Source organism: Stegodyphus dumicola, chromosome X2 (assembly GCF_044657685.1).
Source record: "Stegodyphus dumicola isolate Sdum_Otavi_A_Nest chromosome X2, ASM4465768v1".
Lineage (NCBI taxonomy): Eukaryota > Metazoa > Arthropoda > Arachnida > Araneae > Eresidae > Stegodyphus > Stegodyphus dumicola.
In genome coordinates this window covers 29,558,867-29,577,603 of record NC_140781.1, presented here as the reverse complement: position 1 = coordinate 29,577,603, position 18,737 = coordinate 29,558,867, and the positions used below count along the sequence as shown (strand labels likewise).

Sequence of the window (18,737 nt, the reverse complement as noted above, 5' to 3'; positions counted from 1 at the left end):
AATTTAGAACTTAGAAAGGCGCTTTGCAGCAGAACTTAGGACCTGTAGAGACTGCACCAAGCGGTATTTAACGCCGGCCCTAGATGTGGGAATTTTGTTTATTCAGGACTCAGATTAGTTTTAAGCACGTGGAAGAAATAAACGTGGGTATAGTAAATAACTAAACTAATACAATTCAGGCTTAATTCAGTACGCAATAGGAGCAAGAACAAATTTAGCGAAATAACTTGGCTTTCGTCGCCAATCTTGTGATACATAGCCAATAATGCATAACAGGACTGATGTCTAGAATATGGTAACTGGTAGTTTGGCGACATTTTGGAGGTGATAAAGGTTACTACCTGGGACTTTGGTAATAATGTGAGCAGTACTCAGTTCCGATTACGCATTATTTTGTGTGAGGGAAATGAGAGATCATGGGATATGTCATGTGATATTAATGGACGAATTACGGTTCTTTAATCGGAAAAGGGGGGAATTTGGAAAAATATCTGTGGCTGTATATTATTTTGTATTAAGCTTCATTGTGTGTTGTGTGAATTAGGGTTGAATAATTTTGGGATTGTATGGCGCTGTCTAAAGTGAATTCTAGATTTTTAATGCGTCATTCTGAGGCATTGTGATAAAGAGAATTTTGCTTTTTATTTAGCGGAGGAAGTATGGAGGAAAAATTTGCAGAAAAAATCATTCAATAATTTTATTGAATCCATAATAAAAGTGTATCCACCATGTAAGCAAAATTCTGAAGAAGATTAGGTAAGTTAGTATTTTTAATTATTTGAGGATATTATTTTTATGCATTGCTCTAAATGTAAGGTGGAAGTAAAGTAATTTGGTATTATTGGGAAAATTGTTATTAGCAATGATTTAGTTTAAAGTAATTGGGATTGTAAGCTAATTTTTATTAATTTAATGTATGTGGTTATTTATATTTTAAGTAGTGTTTTTGAATTTAATTATATTTTAATTAAATGATAGTTATTTTGTGAATTTTATGTTTGTAGGAATTTGGTATACGTTTTAGTTGAAGTAAACGTGCATGGAAATAATTTAAATATTTGACACTAAGTATTTGTAATGTTTGCGGTATGAATTCGTTGGTGACGTTTATAATATAATAGATGATTTAGAGGTAAAAGTTTTTGGATATTTTATTTACTTTATGTGTGGAAATGTTCATATTTGGAAAGGGTATATACTTTTTCGCGATCAGGTAATTTCATATATATTCTTTTTACCGGGTTTAAAGATTCAGAAAATTGTCATGTATTTTCGTGAAATTTTTCTAATTTATGAGAAAAAAGCAGTGTACATGGATATAGTGAAGAGTGTGCACAATGCCATTTTTGTGTAATTCTGGGATGTTTTTTTAAGTAAAAATAAGTTGACGTGTACATGGTTTATGTGTATGTGTTATTTTGAAAAACGCGTAAGGAGTATGGTATTGTGCACTTTTTCCCAATTTTGCAGTGAATATTTGTCATGATTAAGCAGTTTTGTTAGATAAAATTTCTAGCAAAGTGTAATTCAGCTAGTAGATTGTTGGAAGAAGTGTTCAGTAGATAAAAAGAAAAGAAACATGTCTTTACTTCGTGAAGACAAAATGGCGGCAGGGGGGAAAAAATAGAGAGTTGCTGTAGGAGAGTTGGTCGCCAAATTTTCGCCAAAAAATCGCCAAGTTACCATAATCTAAAGATCAACCCATAGCGGATGCTATTAAGCTAGACTAAAATTATCTTTACTGATTCTAAGGCATTTCATTTAATGTAGCAGGCTGCGCTGCTGACTAATCTTCTACTTTGATGCAGCTTATTATTTTTTGCAGACTGTTAATATTATGGCAATTTTATAAAAATTAAGCTTGAACTTTTGATTATGTCGAAAAGAGTTTCCAAATCTGAAGCTGCCAAAGGAACTACAAAGCAAAACCATGTTTCGATGTCCATTAAACAGAAAGTGGAATTGCTGCAATAAAGTAAACAAATAAATATTAAGCTTTTTTTTGTAAATTTTGATACCATTTTAGATCATAATTGTTCTTTATTTCATAAATTATGATTTCATATTTTTAATTGTATAATTTCTGCATGCCAGCTTACCAGATTTAAATTCATGATCTAATATCCGGAAAAATCTCAAATCCGGAATCGCCGAAGTCCCGACGAGTCTGGACTTCGGACTTTGTACCATATTTTATTATTTCTTCATGTCATCTCACTAGATTTAAACTGATAATCTAAAATTTGGAACTGGAGTCTCAAAGTGCCTGGATCTCACATACTTTGCACTACAACAGCATGCTTTCTTGAAATATAGAATAACTTAATTAGATAAAGCACATGAAGCCTACCTGTCTAGCCTTCATCCCAATTTTGATCAAAAGCAACCCTCAGGACTGTGTAAAAAGATTTTGTATCCCATCTCTTCTAATGATCATAAGTTCTTGAGAAGTATTCCTGATAAATAGATTTTTAAGTGCCCCATTTCACAAAGGCATACCTATGCCTTATCTGGAATTTGAATCTGACACAGGCATCTATGCCTTATCTAGAGAAATTTAATCCAAGCCCACTGTTTTCACTAAACACCATATTGATTAGGAAAACTACTACTTCAATAATGAGCCCATTTCTCTGAGTCTTCACCTATAACTTTGCACTGTTTTTTTACATACTATTATGCTTGAGATTAAAGTGACTTTGAAAGAAATTTCATGTTTTGGTAATTTCATTACGTTCAGAGGATGATGAAGAATGGCTGGTTCAACGAGGGCATGATTCTTAAACCGCACTTATTATTAAAAATGTAGTATTGAAATTATATAAGAAAAAACAAAAGTAATATATTTAGTTTAAAAAAATCGGTAACTAGGTCCATAACATATAAGAAACATCATTTGTTAATAATAATAATAATGATGCTGATATTCATAAAAGTATGAAATGGATATATTTTAAATAATATCAGTTAGATATATTATTAAATAATGTCATGGATTATGGTCATGTAAGCCTTCAACTGAAAAACCAATTAAATAACTATGGTACCAAATTTACACTGCCTCCAAAGCAACAACACTTTCTGCTCACTTAATATAACTATTTTATTCATTAAAAACCTTCATCTAACCAAAAATTTTTATATAACATTTTAAATTAAGCAATCATTCCTGCTAAAAACTCTGAAAAAATTATAGCTTATATTTTACAGAAATATTCTAAAAGAAAAACCTGTAACCCTTTGACTAAATACAGTAAAATTTTAATCACATTCTGTTTCAAAATTATACCATAGAAAATAATGCTTCAGAGATAACTGTAACAGAACTAATAACAAAAGAGAAAACTTACCTAGCACTTTCATATTGTTTAACAGTCAGCAAAGTATCATCCATTGTTTTATTGCATAATGTGTTTAGACTAGATACAAAAAAATTCAGAGCACCAAGAAGAGTTTCTCCATTTTTACTCAGACTTCTTTGAGTATCAGCATTATATAAAAATTCTTCTTGTAATTCAGGGGATTTATGAGCCAGTTCTGAAAATGCCTCTCCTAATGCATGCTGAGTTTGTACAACATGATAAAAATGGCTTGTAAGAGATCGGGCAAGTCGTAAAATATTACAGTACTTTGCTTGAGTGTCTCTCAGCAACTCAATCTGAGCTTCCATTTCAGCATCAATAGTTCTAGTTCCCTAAAGATATGCAAAGAGTTTACATATATTAATTAATATACATTTAAAAATACTATTGTTTATACACACATAATCATATTTATGGCTCAAAAGTTAAATATGATTAAATTAACAAAATATTATTTTGTTATAAAAATTTTGTTATGCTTGTTGAATACCATTAATAGGGAACGTGGAAAGGTGATAAAATCTGTTAACTTTCTCTACATGGAATATTAACAAGATTTCTTCTTTTTCTTTGTTTTTATTAACTTTTTATTTAATTTCTTGTTTTACAATTTTTATCTTTAAATCTTCTATATCTAATTTGATCTTATACGAGGTGTTACACACACACACACACACACAAAAAAAAAAAAAAAAAAAAAAAAGAGAGAGAGACTAAGTGTATAGCTTGAAAACAGTGTGGAGTTGACAACTGTTTTGGTAAAGTCATGCCACACACCTCCTCTATCCATACGGCCAGTTTCGACTTAACTGACCACGCCAGTGGGGAGTACTGCATCATTGAGTGAACATATGCAACTGCATTCAGCCGGAAAAATGTCTAATGTAAAAAACCAAACAGGGAATCAACAACAAGTTTCTTATGAAAATTAAGAAATCAGCCCTGGAGGAAACATTTAAAATGTTAACCGAGGATTAAGGAGATGAAACTTTGTCTCATGTTCGTGAGTTTGAATGACATGAGTGGTTTTCAGGGGGAAGAGAGAGTGTGGAAGATGATGAACATGCTGGTCGACCTCCCTTAGGCACCCAGCATGTTCAACATGATTGAATGGGTTCCCAGCGGTCAGACTGTTAATCAACACTACTGCATTGAAGTACTAAAAAATAAGAAAAAAAGGCCACAGTTGTGGAGTGATGGATGGCTGTTGCACCAGGACAATGCACCCGCTCACAAGGCTTTATTTGTGAAGCTGTTTCTGACCAGCAAAAACATTACTGTGATGGGGCATCCTCCTTATTTACCTGATTTGGCTCCATGTGACTTTTTTTTTATATCCTAAAGTTAAATCTAACTTAAAGGGAACCCATTTTACTTCAGCTGAAGAGGTTCAGGCAAAAACGGAGAATCTCCTGAAGGGCCTTCCAAAAATCTCGTTCCAGAACTGTTACCAGCAACGGCAGTACCGAATGCGGAAGGGAACTGCTTTGAAGGTGATAATATCACAGAGAACTGATTCTGCAATTACAATAAGTTATTGGACCAGTTTCGTTTCTTTTATGTCACACCTTGTATACTACTACTTGATAGTTCATTGCCATTTTAGGCTTTTACTTCTTTGTATGAAGTAAAGGAAGTATTGTAATCATGAAAAATTTCAGGTATCACATTTTAACAGAAATACCCATTTTGACCACTCCTGAATCCCCCCTTTTTTTTAGTGAATACTGTACATATGGACAGAATAAATGACTTTCCAAAACAAATTGCAAAATGGATTTTTCCGTGATGTCTGTACGTATATATTTATGTCGCATAACTCAAAAACAATCAGGCATAGAAAGTTGAAATTTTGTATATGGGACTGCTGTAATATTTAATTTCTGCACTTCCTTGTTTTTTATTGCAGTCGGCAGTACCAAACATATATATATATATAGAGAGAGAGATACATACACCCAACCACTTATACCTAGCCTTTATTTTCACAGTTGTTGATTGTAGCCATATACTTCAAATTATAGAAGAGTTTTAAATGATGAAAATAATCATGCTTTGACAATGTCAAACTTTTAAAAAATTATTTTTTGACAAATAGCGAAATCTAACTTATATAACAGTTTATAATTTAAGAAAGGAGAACAAACTAAAAAAGACCTTTGTGGTCAAGAATTTTGTGCATTGAGCAGCAAAAATTAGAAAACAAGGTAAAAAGAAAATTCTTCATGCTTTTGCTTAAAAGTCGTCATGATACTGTGGTTCCGGTGAATAATTTTAACACAAGTTAAAATAAAGTGCAATGAAAAGTGTAAATACAAGATAAATGAAACTACCACAAGAATACTTACAAATAATAAGCGAATTTAAAACTCAATTCAAATTGGAAGTAATATGTTGAGTTAAGTTAAGACATTCGAATAGAAATATAATGGTTATATAAGACAAGCAAAAATACAAAAAGGCGGTAAATGGTAAATTAGCCTAATGGTTTCCGAACCCAGCTAATTCCATATTGCGTTTCGTCAAAACAGAAAATCGAGAGTGTACACGAAATGTTTTGATTATTTAACTGATAAAATAACCCAGATAAAAACTTTAGTCTCAATTTCTCTGTTTCATTTCCTGACACGTCTGCTTGTAAAAGTAAATTAAAAACACATTAATGGTGTAAGGAAAAACTATACAAACTGGCCTGGCAAATGTACAAAATAAAATCAATAGCGAATTGCTATTAGTCAAAAATACAAGATTTTTAGGGAGGACCTACTAGCTTAAAGAGTTTAAATTTTGTAAAGCAAATTAATTTGAGTCTTGCTATGACCAAATATTAAAAGAAGGGAATGAAAAAAATTTTTAAAACAAACCTTGATCGCTGACTTCTACTGTGAACAGCCACATGTTAACAAATGGATGTTTGACTCCAGAAAAGATAAGAAAGTAGCTAACCAGCGAGGTGTAATAACGTAAAAGGGAATGAAAACGTCATAAAATTAGAGCCAATGAAAAGTGACAGACAGTTGGCATAACCTGACTCAGTGTGTGTGTGGGGGGGGGGTAAATGGTTAAAGAAGGAAAAAATTTGTTCAAGATGGCATTTGCTCGACTTAAATTCTAGTAAGTTGGGATGAGGTGAAATTCAAAATTTCTAATTCCACAAAATGTGAAAAATTGGCCAAAAAGCAAGTAGAAATTGGAAAAATACAATAAATTGTTAATTAAAGTCTGAATTCTTCAAGCTAGAGGGCTTTCAAGCTGCATGAAACGAAAAAAGCCCATAAAATCAATAACAGGATAGGTGTGGCCAGAGAAAGCATTAACATCTATTCAAGAATAGAATTTGAAATACTGAGCCAAACTTGGAGAGTAAAATTGAAGTTGTGAGAGGAATTAACCACTTGCGGTACGATTAAACTTCACGGTTGCGGTGCCGTGCGCTACAATATAACAAGTGGTAAAGTGTCTCATTTACGCCGCTCCGTGTCTGCAATCCAGAACTCGAGAAATAAACAATCTCGTTGTTAAGCAACATGTGCACCAAGTTACTTTCATTTTTGCGATAAATGCTTATTGACGTGGTGTTCATGTCTCTCGTACTTTGAGACAAAAGCATCTTGACATGCATGGCACTTCTTTTTAGCACAAGTTGTTAATTTTACATTTTTACGTTAGATCATTTGAATTAGCCATCCATTAATCACCTTCCCAATGGGATTTAAGTAAAAAATTTCATTATCTAACTAAAAAAAATCTAAAAGAATAGGTAAATGCCAGCTTTTTTTAATGAATTTTTAATGACTGTTTTTGGAATAAGGTTGCTCTGTAAGATAGTAACAAAGTAGAGTACTTCTTGGAGGTGTTTTGTATTATTACAGATTCTTTTAATTCTAAGTTGTGCATTAACTGTGTTGACAATGACCCTTTTAGAAATATTAGAAATCCAGTTAGTTAATTTTAGTGTAGGTAAGTTGAAATCTCTGCGTTTATCGCAGATTTTTAAAAGATTGTAATCTAGAATATGTAAATCAAGGTAAACTACATCATTTTGAACTGTATTACTAGTATTAAGCTTGAGGCAAGAAAAGTAAATATTAGCTTTTTCAGTTTTGTTAAAGTTGCTAAATTCAATTACATCATCTATATAATGAAGATGTGTTGGTAATATTTTTGATCTTCAATTTTAAGTGAACATACAAAAGTAAATTCTTGTGTGAATAGGAACAGTTCACAGATTGCGGTTGAAAAGTTGCCGCTCATAGGTATACCCTGTATTTGTTTAAAGATGTTGTTATTAAATTGAATATACAGTTAAAAGTCGTTAATCCGGACTCGTCGGGACTTCGGCGATTCCGGATTATAGATCATCAGTTTAAATCTCGTAAGATGGCATGCAGAAATTCTAAAATTAAAAATATGAAACCGTAATTTATGAAATAAAGAACAATTATGATATAAGGGTATCAAAATTTACAAAAAAAAAAAGTTTAATATTTATTTGTTTACTTTATTAAACATTTCTTTCAATGTAAGTTGTTTAAGTTGCTTCGTTTTACGTGATAATACTTTCTCTTTAATTCTATAAACAGACATAATTTATTGTTCAGTTACAAAGTTCCGCTGTTCAAGTCCCGTAATTGCTGTACCGAGAATACCGACTAACTTCTCAATCGAAATTTTTTCGTTTTCACTAACCTCTCTGTCACCTTCTTCATGTCTTTATCCATTTTTTGCAGCAATTCCACTTTTTGACAGACATCGAAACATACTTTCGTTTTATAGATCCTTTGGAAGCTCCAGCATCGGAAATTCTATTTGACATAATCGAAAGTTCAAGTTTACTTTTATAAAATTGCTCTTACAGTCTGCAAAAAGTAATAAGCCGCATCCAATTCGAAGATTAAGGAACAACGCAATCATCAACATTAACTGAAATAGATAATTAGATAATTTTAGCTTATACCGTCCGTTATACATTAAACGTGCACGTGAAAACGTATTCTGCGCTTGCGCACACGCATATGCGCAGTCGTAAAGGTCTTATGCACACGCATAAACGCCTATGCGCATGTGTCAACGCGGCGCATGCACAGAAAGTTTTTAGCTTTGAGGCCCGGATTATGGGTGTCCGAATTAACGACTTTTGACTGTAATTGTTAAAAAGAACACTTGAAAAAAAAAAAGCTGCCAATCTTCAGTAGATAATATTGTAGTGATCTTAGGAAATAAATTAGGGAGAGTAAGCAAGCTACTATGAATTTCTTCAAGTGATAAAGTAGTATAAAGGTTCTCAAAATCGTAGCATTGGATACGTACTATTAAGTGAATTTAAGGTCTTAAGAATTTGTTCGTTGCTTGAAATCATCCAGTTGCAATGTTGACCTTTAAAATCAAAATAACATCTCGAATGAGTTGAAGTTTTTGTGCAAATAGATAATCTAATTCCTTTAAATAACTTCCAGTACTGTTAGCTAAGTATATGAATTTAACTGGAGTCTTATGAAACTTTGGAAGTGCATAGAGATTTGCAAACCTGCTATTAAATTTATTAGTACGGATTTTAAGTCTTTTATGAAGTGCTTTAAATTTATTGAAAAGTATTTTAGTGCTGGTAGAGATTTGTTGATAGGTGCAGGTGCTATGTAATTGCTTATGCAGAATGTCGTAATAAATTTTTTTTCATATGACACTGAAACTGTTACTAGTATTGTCGATTTTGGTGATGATAAAACTGTTGTAGCATATTAATTTGAGATTCTAGATGTCTTTTATTGTGGATTTGACTGAAACTGGGTAGTTTAAAAAGCAAAAGTTTAAAATCTTTAATTAGAGTTGCTTTCCATTCAAGGAATGTTGTCGTGGGTAAGTTGATTAAGATCATTGCTGAACTGTTTTAAGTAACAGTGTTTATTAAAACTGAAAGTTGGACAAAATTTGGTACCTAGTTGCATGAGTTCTTGCAGTTGATCATCTTGAATGATGTGATAATATCTTGGTAAAAAGGATCTACAAATTTATTGAAATCAGGAAGCTGGCAATTTCAAATGCTATTAGCTACTACATTGTGGCGGTTAATTATCATGTTACCTAAAGTCTTTTCAAATTTAAAACAGGGTGTAACTTGTAGCTGTTGGTCAGGGAGCAGATGTTGACATTTTTTGAACATGCTTGGAATTTTTAATTGAAAATGTAGTTAGTCACACCATATTTAATATCAGTTATTCTTGTTCTAAAAGGAATATTTAATATACATATGAGGAAGTCAGTGTCCAGATCATGTTTTCTATTAATATTTTTATTACACTTCATTATATATAACCTTTAAACATTTTGCATTATTTCTTTACCCCTTATTTTTATTCTACCTTATCATACTTATTAGTATATTATGTATATACTATTCTTTGCTTGTAATTCACTGCATGTCATTATACTACATTGATTACACACATTCATCATACTTCACCAGGTTTATATTTTACTATTACGACATTCATGCTATTTATATATTCCTTAATTTTATTTCACATGCTTAATATTTCGCATATATTTTTTTAACTACAATTTTACACAAACAGTAAATTTATTTAAAATAGTTTATATTTTCTAGACAACAGAATCAGGAATTTTTTCAATACGCAACACAGTAAGGTGCCACTGAAGAGCATGGAACAATGTAAGTTACCTCCTATTTTTTCCCTCCATCGCATTTTGAAAAATATTATTAAAATTTTGAACCTGCCTTCAACAAATAAGAATGCAGTAGTTTAGATTCAAAATTACAGTATTCTGGAATCAAGAACAGTGAGTGTATGTTAATGCGTACTATAGGCAACTTTATTTGAAAATGGACAAACACTGATCATGTAACGTGAAAAATTATAGTAAGTGATTCAGTTTTTAAATCTCACACCCATAATATATATAAGTTGTTGTTGTGACTTCACTTGTCTGACAGTAACATCAGAATAAGTCCACGAAATTCATTGTGTCAAGGAGTACAAGATTGTGCCTGTTGTTGGCAACAGCCTTGTGCACCATAACAGTACGACATTGTTCCTGCTAATTTTGACGGACAGCATCCAGAAGGGAAGGAACTACTACCAGCCTCTCGAGAGGACATTGGGCTTACCACATATTTATAGTGCCTCCATGCTGCTCAGACACTACACATTTAAAAACATCTAAGCCTTCTTCGAGATTTGAACCCAGGCACTTTGGTACGGCAGTTAGCATCACTAACCACCATTCCAGTTGGGAGGCACATGTATAATCTCATTATGTAACGAAAAAAGAGCAATCTGTTCCCTTTAAATTTCTACTAGCATGACTAGCACAAGTTTGGCGAGATTTCTACCAATTTTCATAGGAATAAGATGTTTTACTTTCATATATGAATATGTCAGCTTTTGTGTCTGAAATGCAATCATTTCCCCACCCCATATCTTGTATAAATGAAATTGAGGCTTTTGTTATTCAAGTTAATAATAAATAAAATGACCCTTTTTATACAAGGTAACCAAAAAATTTCTTGCCGTTTCTAATATGACACTGGAAGAGTGAACCCCAACATAAAAATAGTCACCAAACCTGGCGATAAAGTGGTTAGTATGGGAGTCCGGACATTGACCAAGAGTATAAAAGTGCATTGCATCGGTACTTCAAACATCACTCACACAGCGACTGAACTGCCTTTAAAGTGGGCCTATCGGCTATCATGTCGCCAAATTTGCCAGGCCTAAGGGGATGATGCCATTAATGAACGAGCCGCTAGGTAATGGTTCCAGAAGTTCAGATCAGGGGATATGTCTCTTAGTGATGCACCAAGCAGCGGTCGGGCACAAGCGCTGGATGATGAGGCCCTGACAGCAACCACAGAGAGTGACAGTAGCCAAAACATGCGGTGAGCTTGCTGCACACTTCCAGGTAGCACCGCATAGGAAAGGCATACAAGCTGAGCATAGTGGCACTCACTGTCTGATGCAAACCAGCAGTGTATCACTCTCTGTTTGTCATTGCTTACTCGCCAGTGCAATGCATCCATATTTGATAGGGTACTTACTCACCAGTGATGAGAAGTGGGTCCAGTATGACACACCCAGACATTCCAGACATTGGTTGTCACAACAGCACCCCGTGCCTCACACTACGAGACATTCTCTCCACCCACGTAAGATGCACTAGTTGGCAAATGGTGCACTATGAGCTCCTGCCAGTGGGCCAAACTATCATAGCAGTTGGAACGTGTGCATCAGGCACTGATGCATAAAGAGCCAGCATTGGTCAATCGTAAGAATGTACTCCTCCTTGATGATAATGCGATGCCACAGGTGGCTTGGAAGGCCCGGAACATTCCAGCAACTGGGCTACAAGACATTACGCCATCCACCACACTCCCCTAACCAACAGACTACCTCCCTTTTCCATTCTCTGGACAACCATCTTCGTTGAAAATCCTTCAACAACCGGCCAGACCTTGAAAAGGCCCTCACGGATTTCTTTGCATCCAAGACTCCCGAGTTTTACCACGATGGCATCACACAGCTAGCCACTCAGCAGAAGGCACCGGATGCCAATGGGTGATTACTATTTGTTTTATGACTTTTTCTTTCTGACTCTCCAAAACGGCAAGAACATTTTTGGTTACCTTGTAATTTTAGGCTGGAAATTTCTTCCATTCATTTCGCTTATCTACAGCAAACTGCACTTTTTATATGCTCAGCTACACAGAATTTTTATATATCTGGTGTTTGGTTTTTCCTAAACTTTCCAGATAGTTCAGTTTTTACTGCAGTATAAAATATTTTATACCCAAAAATACATATATACTTTATATATAAATCACATTTTCCCATTCTTTTACAAGAAAAGTCAAATTACCGTAAAAAATTTTTCAAGGAAGCTGGCAAGGGCAAAACATTAATTTCACTTATATTTTACCGAGTACAATATAATACTTAAAAAACTGCCTCCGACAAAATATGAATTAAAGTACCAAACCTTTCTGTGATAGAATCTTACAATTTTTAAAACTGAAAAAAATGGCAAAATCCAGAAAACATTTTACGAATTTTAAGAAAGCAAAATACAAACCTTTCCAAGCTTTTCTGACAAAATTTGTCGAGTACATTTGTATGTTGAAATACTCCACTGTTTAATTGTATCTATTTTAGACTGAGCAGGCTTTGCTACTCTTGCTTTACTTTCATCACCATTTAGGACAGGACTAGGACTAGTTAATGGAACAGAAGTACTAGCTGCCAAAAAAAAAGTACTTTAGTATGTAATCTATAAACATTATACAGTTATACACTTTTATTACTAACCATATGACAAGTGAAGCGACATTATAAGTTTATTGCAAATTAAATGGATAAATATATGAATAGTTGAAAATGTAAACATAAAAGGAAGCATCAAATTTATTTTATCTTAAATAGCCAGTATTGTTTATGAAGTACCTAACAACTCTCATCTTGGAGGGAATAAGATTTTCAATTACCTGGTAGTTGTTTCTCTACAAGAAACTAATTCAAGCAACCATGAAAAACACCAGTTGGTAAAATGTCTACACAACAAGAACAGTTTTCTTTTCCCACCTAGAGAACCTGTAACACAGCTTTTATTTCAATATGTAGTCTGGTGCAACAGAAGAGCATTAACAAAGCATCATGTCTCATAATACAGGTTACAACTTTCCCAATGTATTTCTGCACAACAGAGATCTGCTGTCATATGAGAAATGATTGATAGCTGGCACTGAGGGAGGAGAAACATGTAAGGTATTATATTTGTTTGGTGTAGATCAAAATTGTTGCCTGGAGGTTATTTTATTCTCAATAATTCATCCAAAAGAATGTGACTGTCATACTGACATCGACAGTAACAATACAAGATGGCAGGTAGCAAGAAAAGCACATTTTCAGTTGTCTATATTATAACCGATAAACTTGCATAATACTCATATTTCAAGCTTCTTATTTTACATACTATTATTAGCTTATAAGAAGCAGTTCAATAATTAATAAACAAGCTTTCCATAAGCTTCCATTTAATAAAAATTTGATCCTATCAAGCTTTAATTTCTGTCAAAAAGCAAAATTTACAATTATTTCAATCATCGTTGTGCAAAAAACTTAAATTCCATAATTTCATCACTGAAAATTTCCCAAACACAATTACCCATAATAAAAGGATTCAGATTACTTTAGATTATGAGAAAGCACACAAAGGCTACCTGCCTTCACAGAGGACATCTATAGGAAAACACTGCACGAAAGCCAACCTTGCAACCAGCCCGTTTGCCAAGGTTTGAACACAAAGCACATAAAACTACCAGTACTCAGTGGTAGTTCATATTTAATATCATACATTATTATTTATATATTACAAGTTTAACATTTTCATCAGTACATTTAACCGAATGGCCATTGTGAGCAAAGTTGAGCAAAGATACAATGAACATATAACAATGCAATTCCAAACCCTACAAGAAGCAGAGATATGTCTGAATGTTTTTAATTACACAACTGTTATCAATGTCTTGAATTTCTTATGAATACCAACAATTTTCTTAAAATTTTATAACTTTTCCAAGCCTTAAAAATGGAGAAATTTCTATGATGTCTACGAAAATTCTACAATTTTCCATGAGTTTTTTAACTTTAAAACAACTATAAGCATTATATGAAATACTGAGAAACTGAATTAAACAGGATAATCTCCTTCTAATAAATGGAATGAAATCTTACAATGAAATAGCAATACAGATTATTTTTGGTACTCACGTCATCCCACGGACCATGAAAGTTGGCTACTGTCAAATCATGAAACTTTGCAGAAATCCGATCAAAGTTGCTACTACTGTTGTTCCTGCAGAATTCTACACAAAATGATGCCTCTTTATATAATAAACAATAAATATATAAGCTGCTTCATTTTCGAATTTTCTAAAAAGTCTCTCCTTGATTTTTACTAGTTTGTTACATCAGCTGATTTTAATGGTTTTGTTAGGCCAGCTGTTTAGGATGTTATGAGTACAAACTTTCTGCAGGTAATTTTCCAAATTTATTACTGTTTTGTTGAAAATATCACGATCATTAATACACACTTTTTAAATAGTAAAATCCCATAATTTTGAAAATAGTCTATTTAATTCTGTTTTGTACAAATTTTAATCCTTTTTTTTTTTCCCAAAACGGAAAAAATATAGCAATAACAGTTAATTCATAGCATTCTTCCTAAAACAAACATGCAGCTTATTCCGAAACAGTCGGTATGTTACACCAAACCACAGCAAGATGTTATCAGTGTGTCATGTTTATTCATAACGGGTGCTAAAACATGCTGCTTCGTAACAGTTTCATGGTCAGCAGGCTAATGTTTAAGTACCTTATTTTCATTTTAAAATGACATCAATAAAATATTTTGCTGCCTAATTATACAGAACAATAACATTTTCCAAGGTGCGAAAATTCCAAAAATCATAAAAAGCAAATGTTCTGACTGAAATAGGTTCATTCAAACAATATCACTTTTGAATAAGTAAACAACCTATTATTATGTACTTTGTGTAAAATAATATATTAAATCTGATATAAAATTAAGTAAAAGACTTTGAAACACTACACTGCTCCTCAAAATTAGAATAAAATCTGAAAATTACATTCACTGATTGATTCTCAACAGATGTCCATTAGTAAAATATTTTAGGTACAGTGCACACCACTTATTAAACTCACTTGTTAATAAACTCAGCAGCACAGTGCATTTAAATTTCCAGGAACCAAAACTGCATACTAATAAAAAAAACTTACCATTTATTTCACTCACTCACAAAACAATGATTCTTCAGAGCAAAAATATCCTTCTTGTATTTATCAAATCTTTACATAGTTATTCCATTTTTATTCAGCTATGTAGTGCTTCAATAAAAAAGGTTTCGTAGGAATTTTCCTATCTCCAGTCCTGTCTATTCCTATGACATACTGTTTTCAAATTCTTCATCCACACTGGATTTCAGAGAGCCAAAATTGCCTTATCTTAAGTCTGACAAAAACAGTCCTCTGAAGGCAACATAAATGAAAGTGGGTTTATTTTGCCCAGTGATAGAAGATGGAAAAGTAACTTTTGTATCCTGTCTTTTAAGGTTTATACATTCAAAATTTTCCAAACATCATGTTCACAATAAACTACAAAACAGTTCATGAAATGCTTCTTAGCATTTCCGTACATCAGCAGTCTTTGAACTTAAAGAACATGATTGGTACACGAAATACTCTTGCATTTGTGCATGAAAGTGTTGATGGAAGTGGAGTGATGGACTATCAATGGCCAGGCACTGACTAGCACATTATCAGGAATGCAGCAATTATGGCTCAGAAATATAGGATGAGATTGAATCAGATGAGATGAGATCCTTAGATCTATTGTGTTCCTTTACACTGTAGAAATGTGGATGAATTTATTCTCAAGGATAACAACAGGCCACATCATGCTCAGTTAGCAGGCAATTTCCTTTTCAATGAAGGAATCCGTCGAGTGGATTGGCCAGAATGTTCCCTAGATATAAACCAAGCAGAACATGTTTGGGATATTCTAAGGAGAAGGGTTGCTATTAGCTTATCATCCCCAGAAAAAATTCAGCTTACTGAAAGTCTCTTCTACAAGCAGTGGGAGAAGACCACGGTGTCTTGTTCATAAATTCATTGATTTCAAACCTCGTTGGTGTGTGACACTGATTTCAGTCAGGGGAAATCCCTTATTGAAACTCATTTGTATCCAAAAAATCATATTTTTTGTTTTGTTTGAATAATATGTACAAATTGTGCATTTTATGTTTACTGACAAATATCATCAATAAAATTTAATTATTCCTTATTTTTCTTTTCTCATATTTCACAACACCTATGTATCGTAAGTTACCAAAACATTTCCTTAGCTGCAGTTTATACCTAAAATCATAATATCTCCTAACTGTTTTGAGCAGTATAGTTATATAGGAAACCACGACAGTACTAAAATGCATTTACATGGTGACACACATATAGGAGCAGCAGACATGCAACCTGGTACATGTGGATTTTCACCTTTATATTTTAAGACTGTCATTTTCCCAATATTTGTGTTTTTGCAATGAGTATTTTTTTTTTTTTTTTTTTTTTTTTTTGTAGTTTTGTTATGTTTCGTATCTAATCATAATAGGACTGTAGAAGTTGATTGATAATGGAAAAGATTGCATTTTTTCAGAAATATGGCATTTTGCCATCAGTAGAGAGTGAAAAAATTTGCATTCTTTTTAACTGTACTTTTTAAATTATCAAATTTCGTGAGAATGCAATATGAAAAACTGCAAGCAAAGCATTAGAATGCAGGTTGGAAACTGGTTTGAAAATAGCTACATCTCATTTACAACAGCATGCGACTAGCTTTTATTTATCTCTGATATTATATCATTCAATGTCACATCATTATGTTAAGCTGTACAGTTTAGAGCAGTAGATCAACTGTTCTCAGGTAAATGCGACAGTGGCCAGCCCACAATACCAAGTTTATGATGGCTGCGACATTTTTCAAGCAAAAAGAAATTGATGCACACCTAGAAACAGGGGAAAAAAAAACTGAAAGCTTTTAGATTCTACATAACGCCCAAAGGGACTTTTTTTTTTTTTTTTTTTTAACCTTTCGTGCGTTACCTTTATTTATTAAATGCTCCTGGCACTTAAACCATGAAATTCAATTCAACAGCAATATCACAAAATACAAAGTTGTTCAATAAGTTCGCGGAGTGCCATCTATTCGTCAATATTAGACCTAAAACTTCGATGCCATTTTCATATTTCTTCTTTCTTAGGAACACGTTAAAAGTTTCATTTCGATTTGTTAATTTATTCATTGTTTAACTGCCCTTTATATCTAATGTGTTGTGGCTTTTTTCAGGTATGGATAAAATTGAGCAACGTGCAGTTATCAAATTCTTTGTAAAGAAAGCTTTAAAGCCAATGGAAATTCATATCAAAATGGTGAATGTGTTGGGTGAATCTGCTCCTTCAAAAAGTTTTTGTTTGCAAGTGGGCTAGTTTATTCAGAAGTGGTCGTACCAGCCTTGAAGATGATCCACGAGAGGGATGTCCAAAAACTGCATCAACAGCGGAAATCATTGGAAAAATACAAGATATGGTGTTGGAAGACCGTCAATTGACTGAAAGAGATTTAACAGAGGCTTTAGGCATTTCATTGGGCACAGTGAGCAATATTTTGAGTGTTAGTTTGGGTTTCAAAAACTCTGTGCAATATGGGTGCCGCATTCTCTAACGATGGAGCAAAAACACATTCGGATGCGACTTTGCCAGCAACATTTGGAGCGTTTTAAGAAGAATAAAAGTGACTTTATCCGTCGATTTGTCACAATGGATGAGACTTCGGTCTACCATCATGATTCTGAATCAAAACAGGAGGTGAGCCCGGCTATTCGGCGCCGAAGCGAGTTTGTGTGCAAAAACCAGTCAAGAAGGTGTTAGCATCAGTTTTTTGGGATGCGAAAGGAACTTTGCTTATAGATTACCTTCAAATTGGCAAAACAATTAATTCGGATTATTATTGTAACCATTTGAATCAATTAGACGAAAAAATTCATGAAAGTAGACCCGGATTACAGAAGGAAGAAAATAATTTTCTACCAAGATAACACACCTGTGCGCACAGCTCAAAAAACCATTGCTAAAATAACTGAATTGAAGTATGAATTGTTGCAACATCCAGCCTATTTGCCAGATTTAGCTCCCTCCGAATTCTGGCTCTTCCCACACGTCAAACAATATCTCCGTGGAAAACGATTTTCTTCAAACGAAGAGGTAATAGCTGTCGTGGAGGGGTATTTTGCAGAGCTGCCGAAAAACCACTACAGTGAAGGGATCCATAAATTAGAAGACCGTTGGAATAAGTGTATCGAAGTTGAGGGAAACTACGTTGAAAAATAAAGTCATTTTTACAAATAAAAATTGGTTTCTTCATTTCTGTTCCGCGAACTTATTGAACAATCTGGTATGATTAAAATCAGCATAGCTTTAGAATTTCCAAGACACAGTCTCATGCGCTGGAGATAAAAAATCACCCCCCCCCATACAGTTTTGCCATTGCTCACTTTGAAATCATTGAGTTTGTTAATAAAAAATTTGTTGAAGTGTTACAAAATATGAAATCAATAATAAAACAATTTTCTACTTTCAAATTAGGGCTTCCAGATGCCCATATTCGGTGGAAGAATTATGCTATTCAAAATTTCATGGCTGAAGGTACTGTTGTTTTATCAAAATATGAGAAACATATGTACATTTATGCAGATTCTTCATTCTTTAAATATTACACAGGGCAATAATATTT

General features: G+C 33.3%; 1 protein-coding gene across 2 annotated transcripts in view; it reads right to left on the bottom strand.

The window, feature by feature from the left end:
- The window catches only part of Arfip (ADP ribosylation factor interacting protein arfaptin), a 60,138-nt gene that overhangs the window by 22,166 nt on the left and 19,235 nt on the right, over nucleotides 1–18,737 (bottom strand). For both annotated transcript variants that reach the window (XM_085809188.1, XM_035373513.2), the window contains exons 3-4: nucleotides 12,450–12,613; nucleotides 3,351–3,694 (exon numbers count right to left, since the gene is read on the bottom strand). In XM_085809188.1, coding sequence (XP_085665314.1) covers nucleotides 3,351–3,694; nucleotides 12,450–12,613 — 508 coding nt within the window. The remainder of the gene's footprint in view (nucleotides 1–3,350; nucleotides 3,695–12,449; nucleotides 12,614–18,737) is intronic.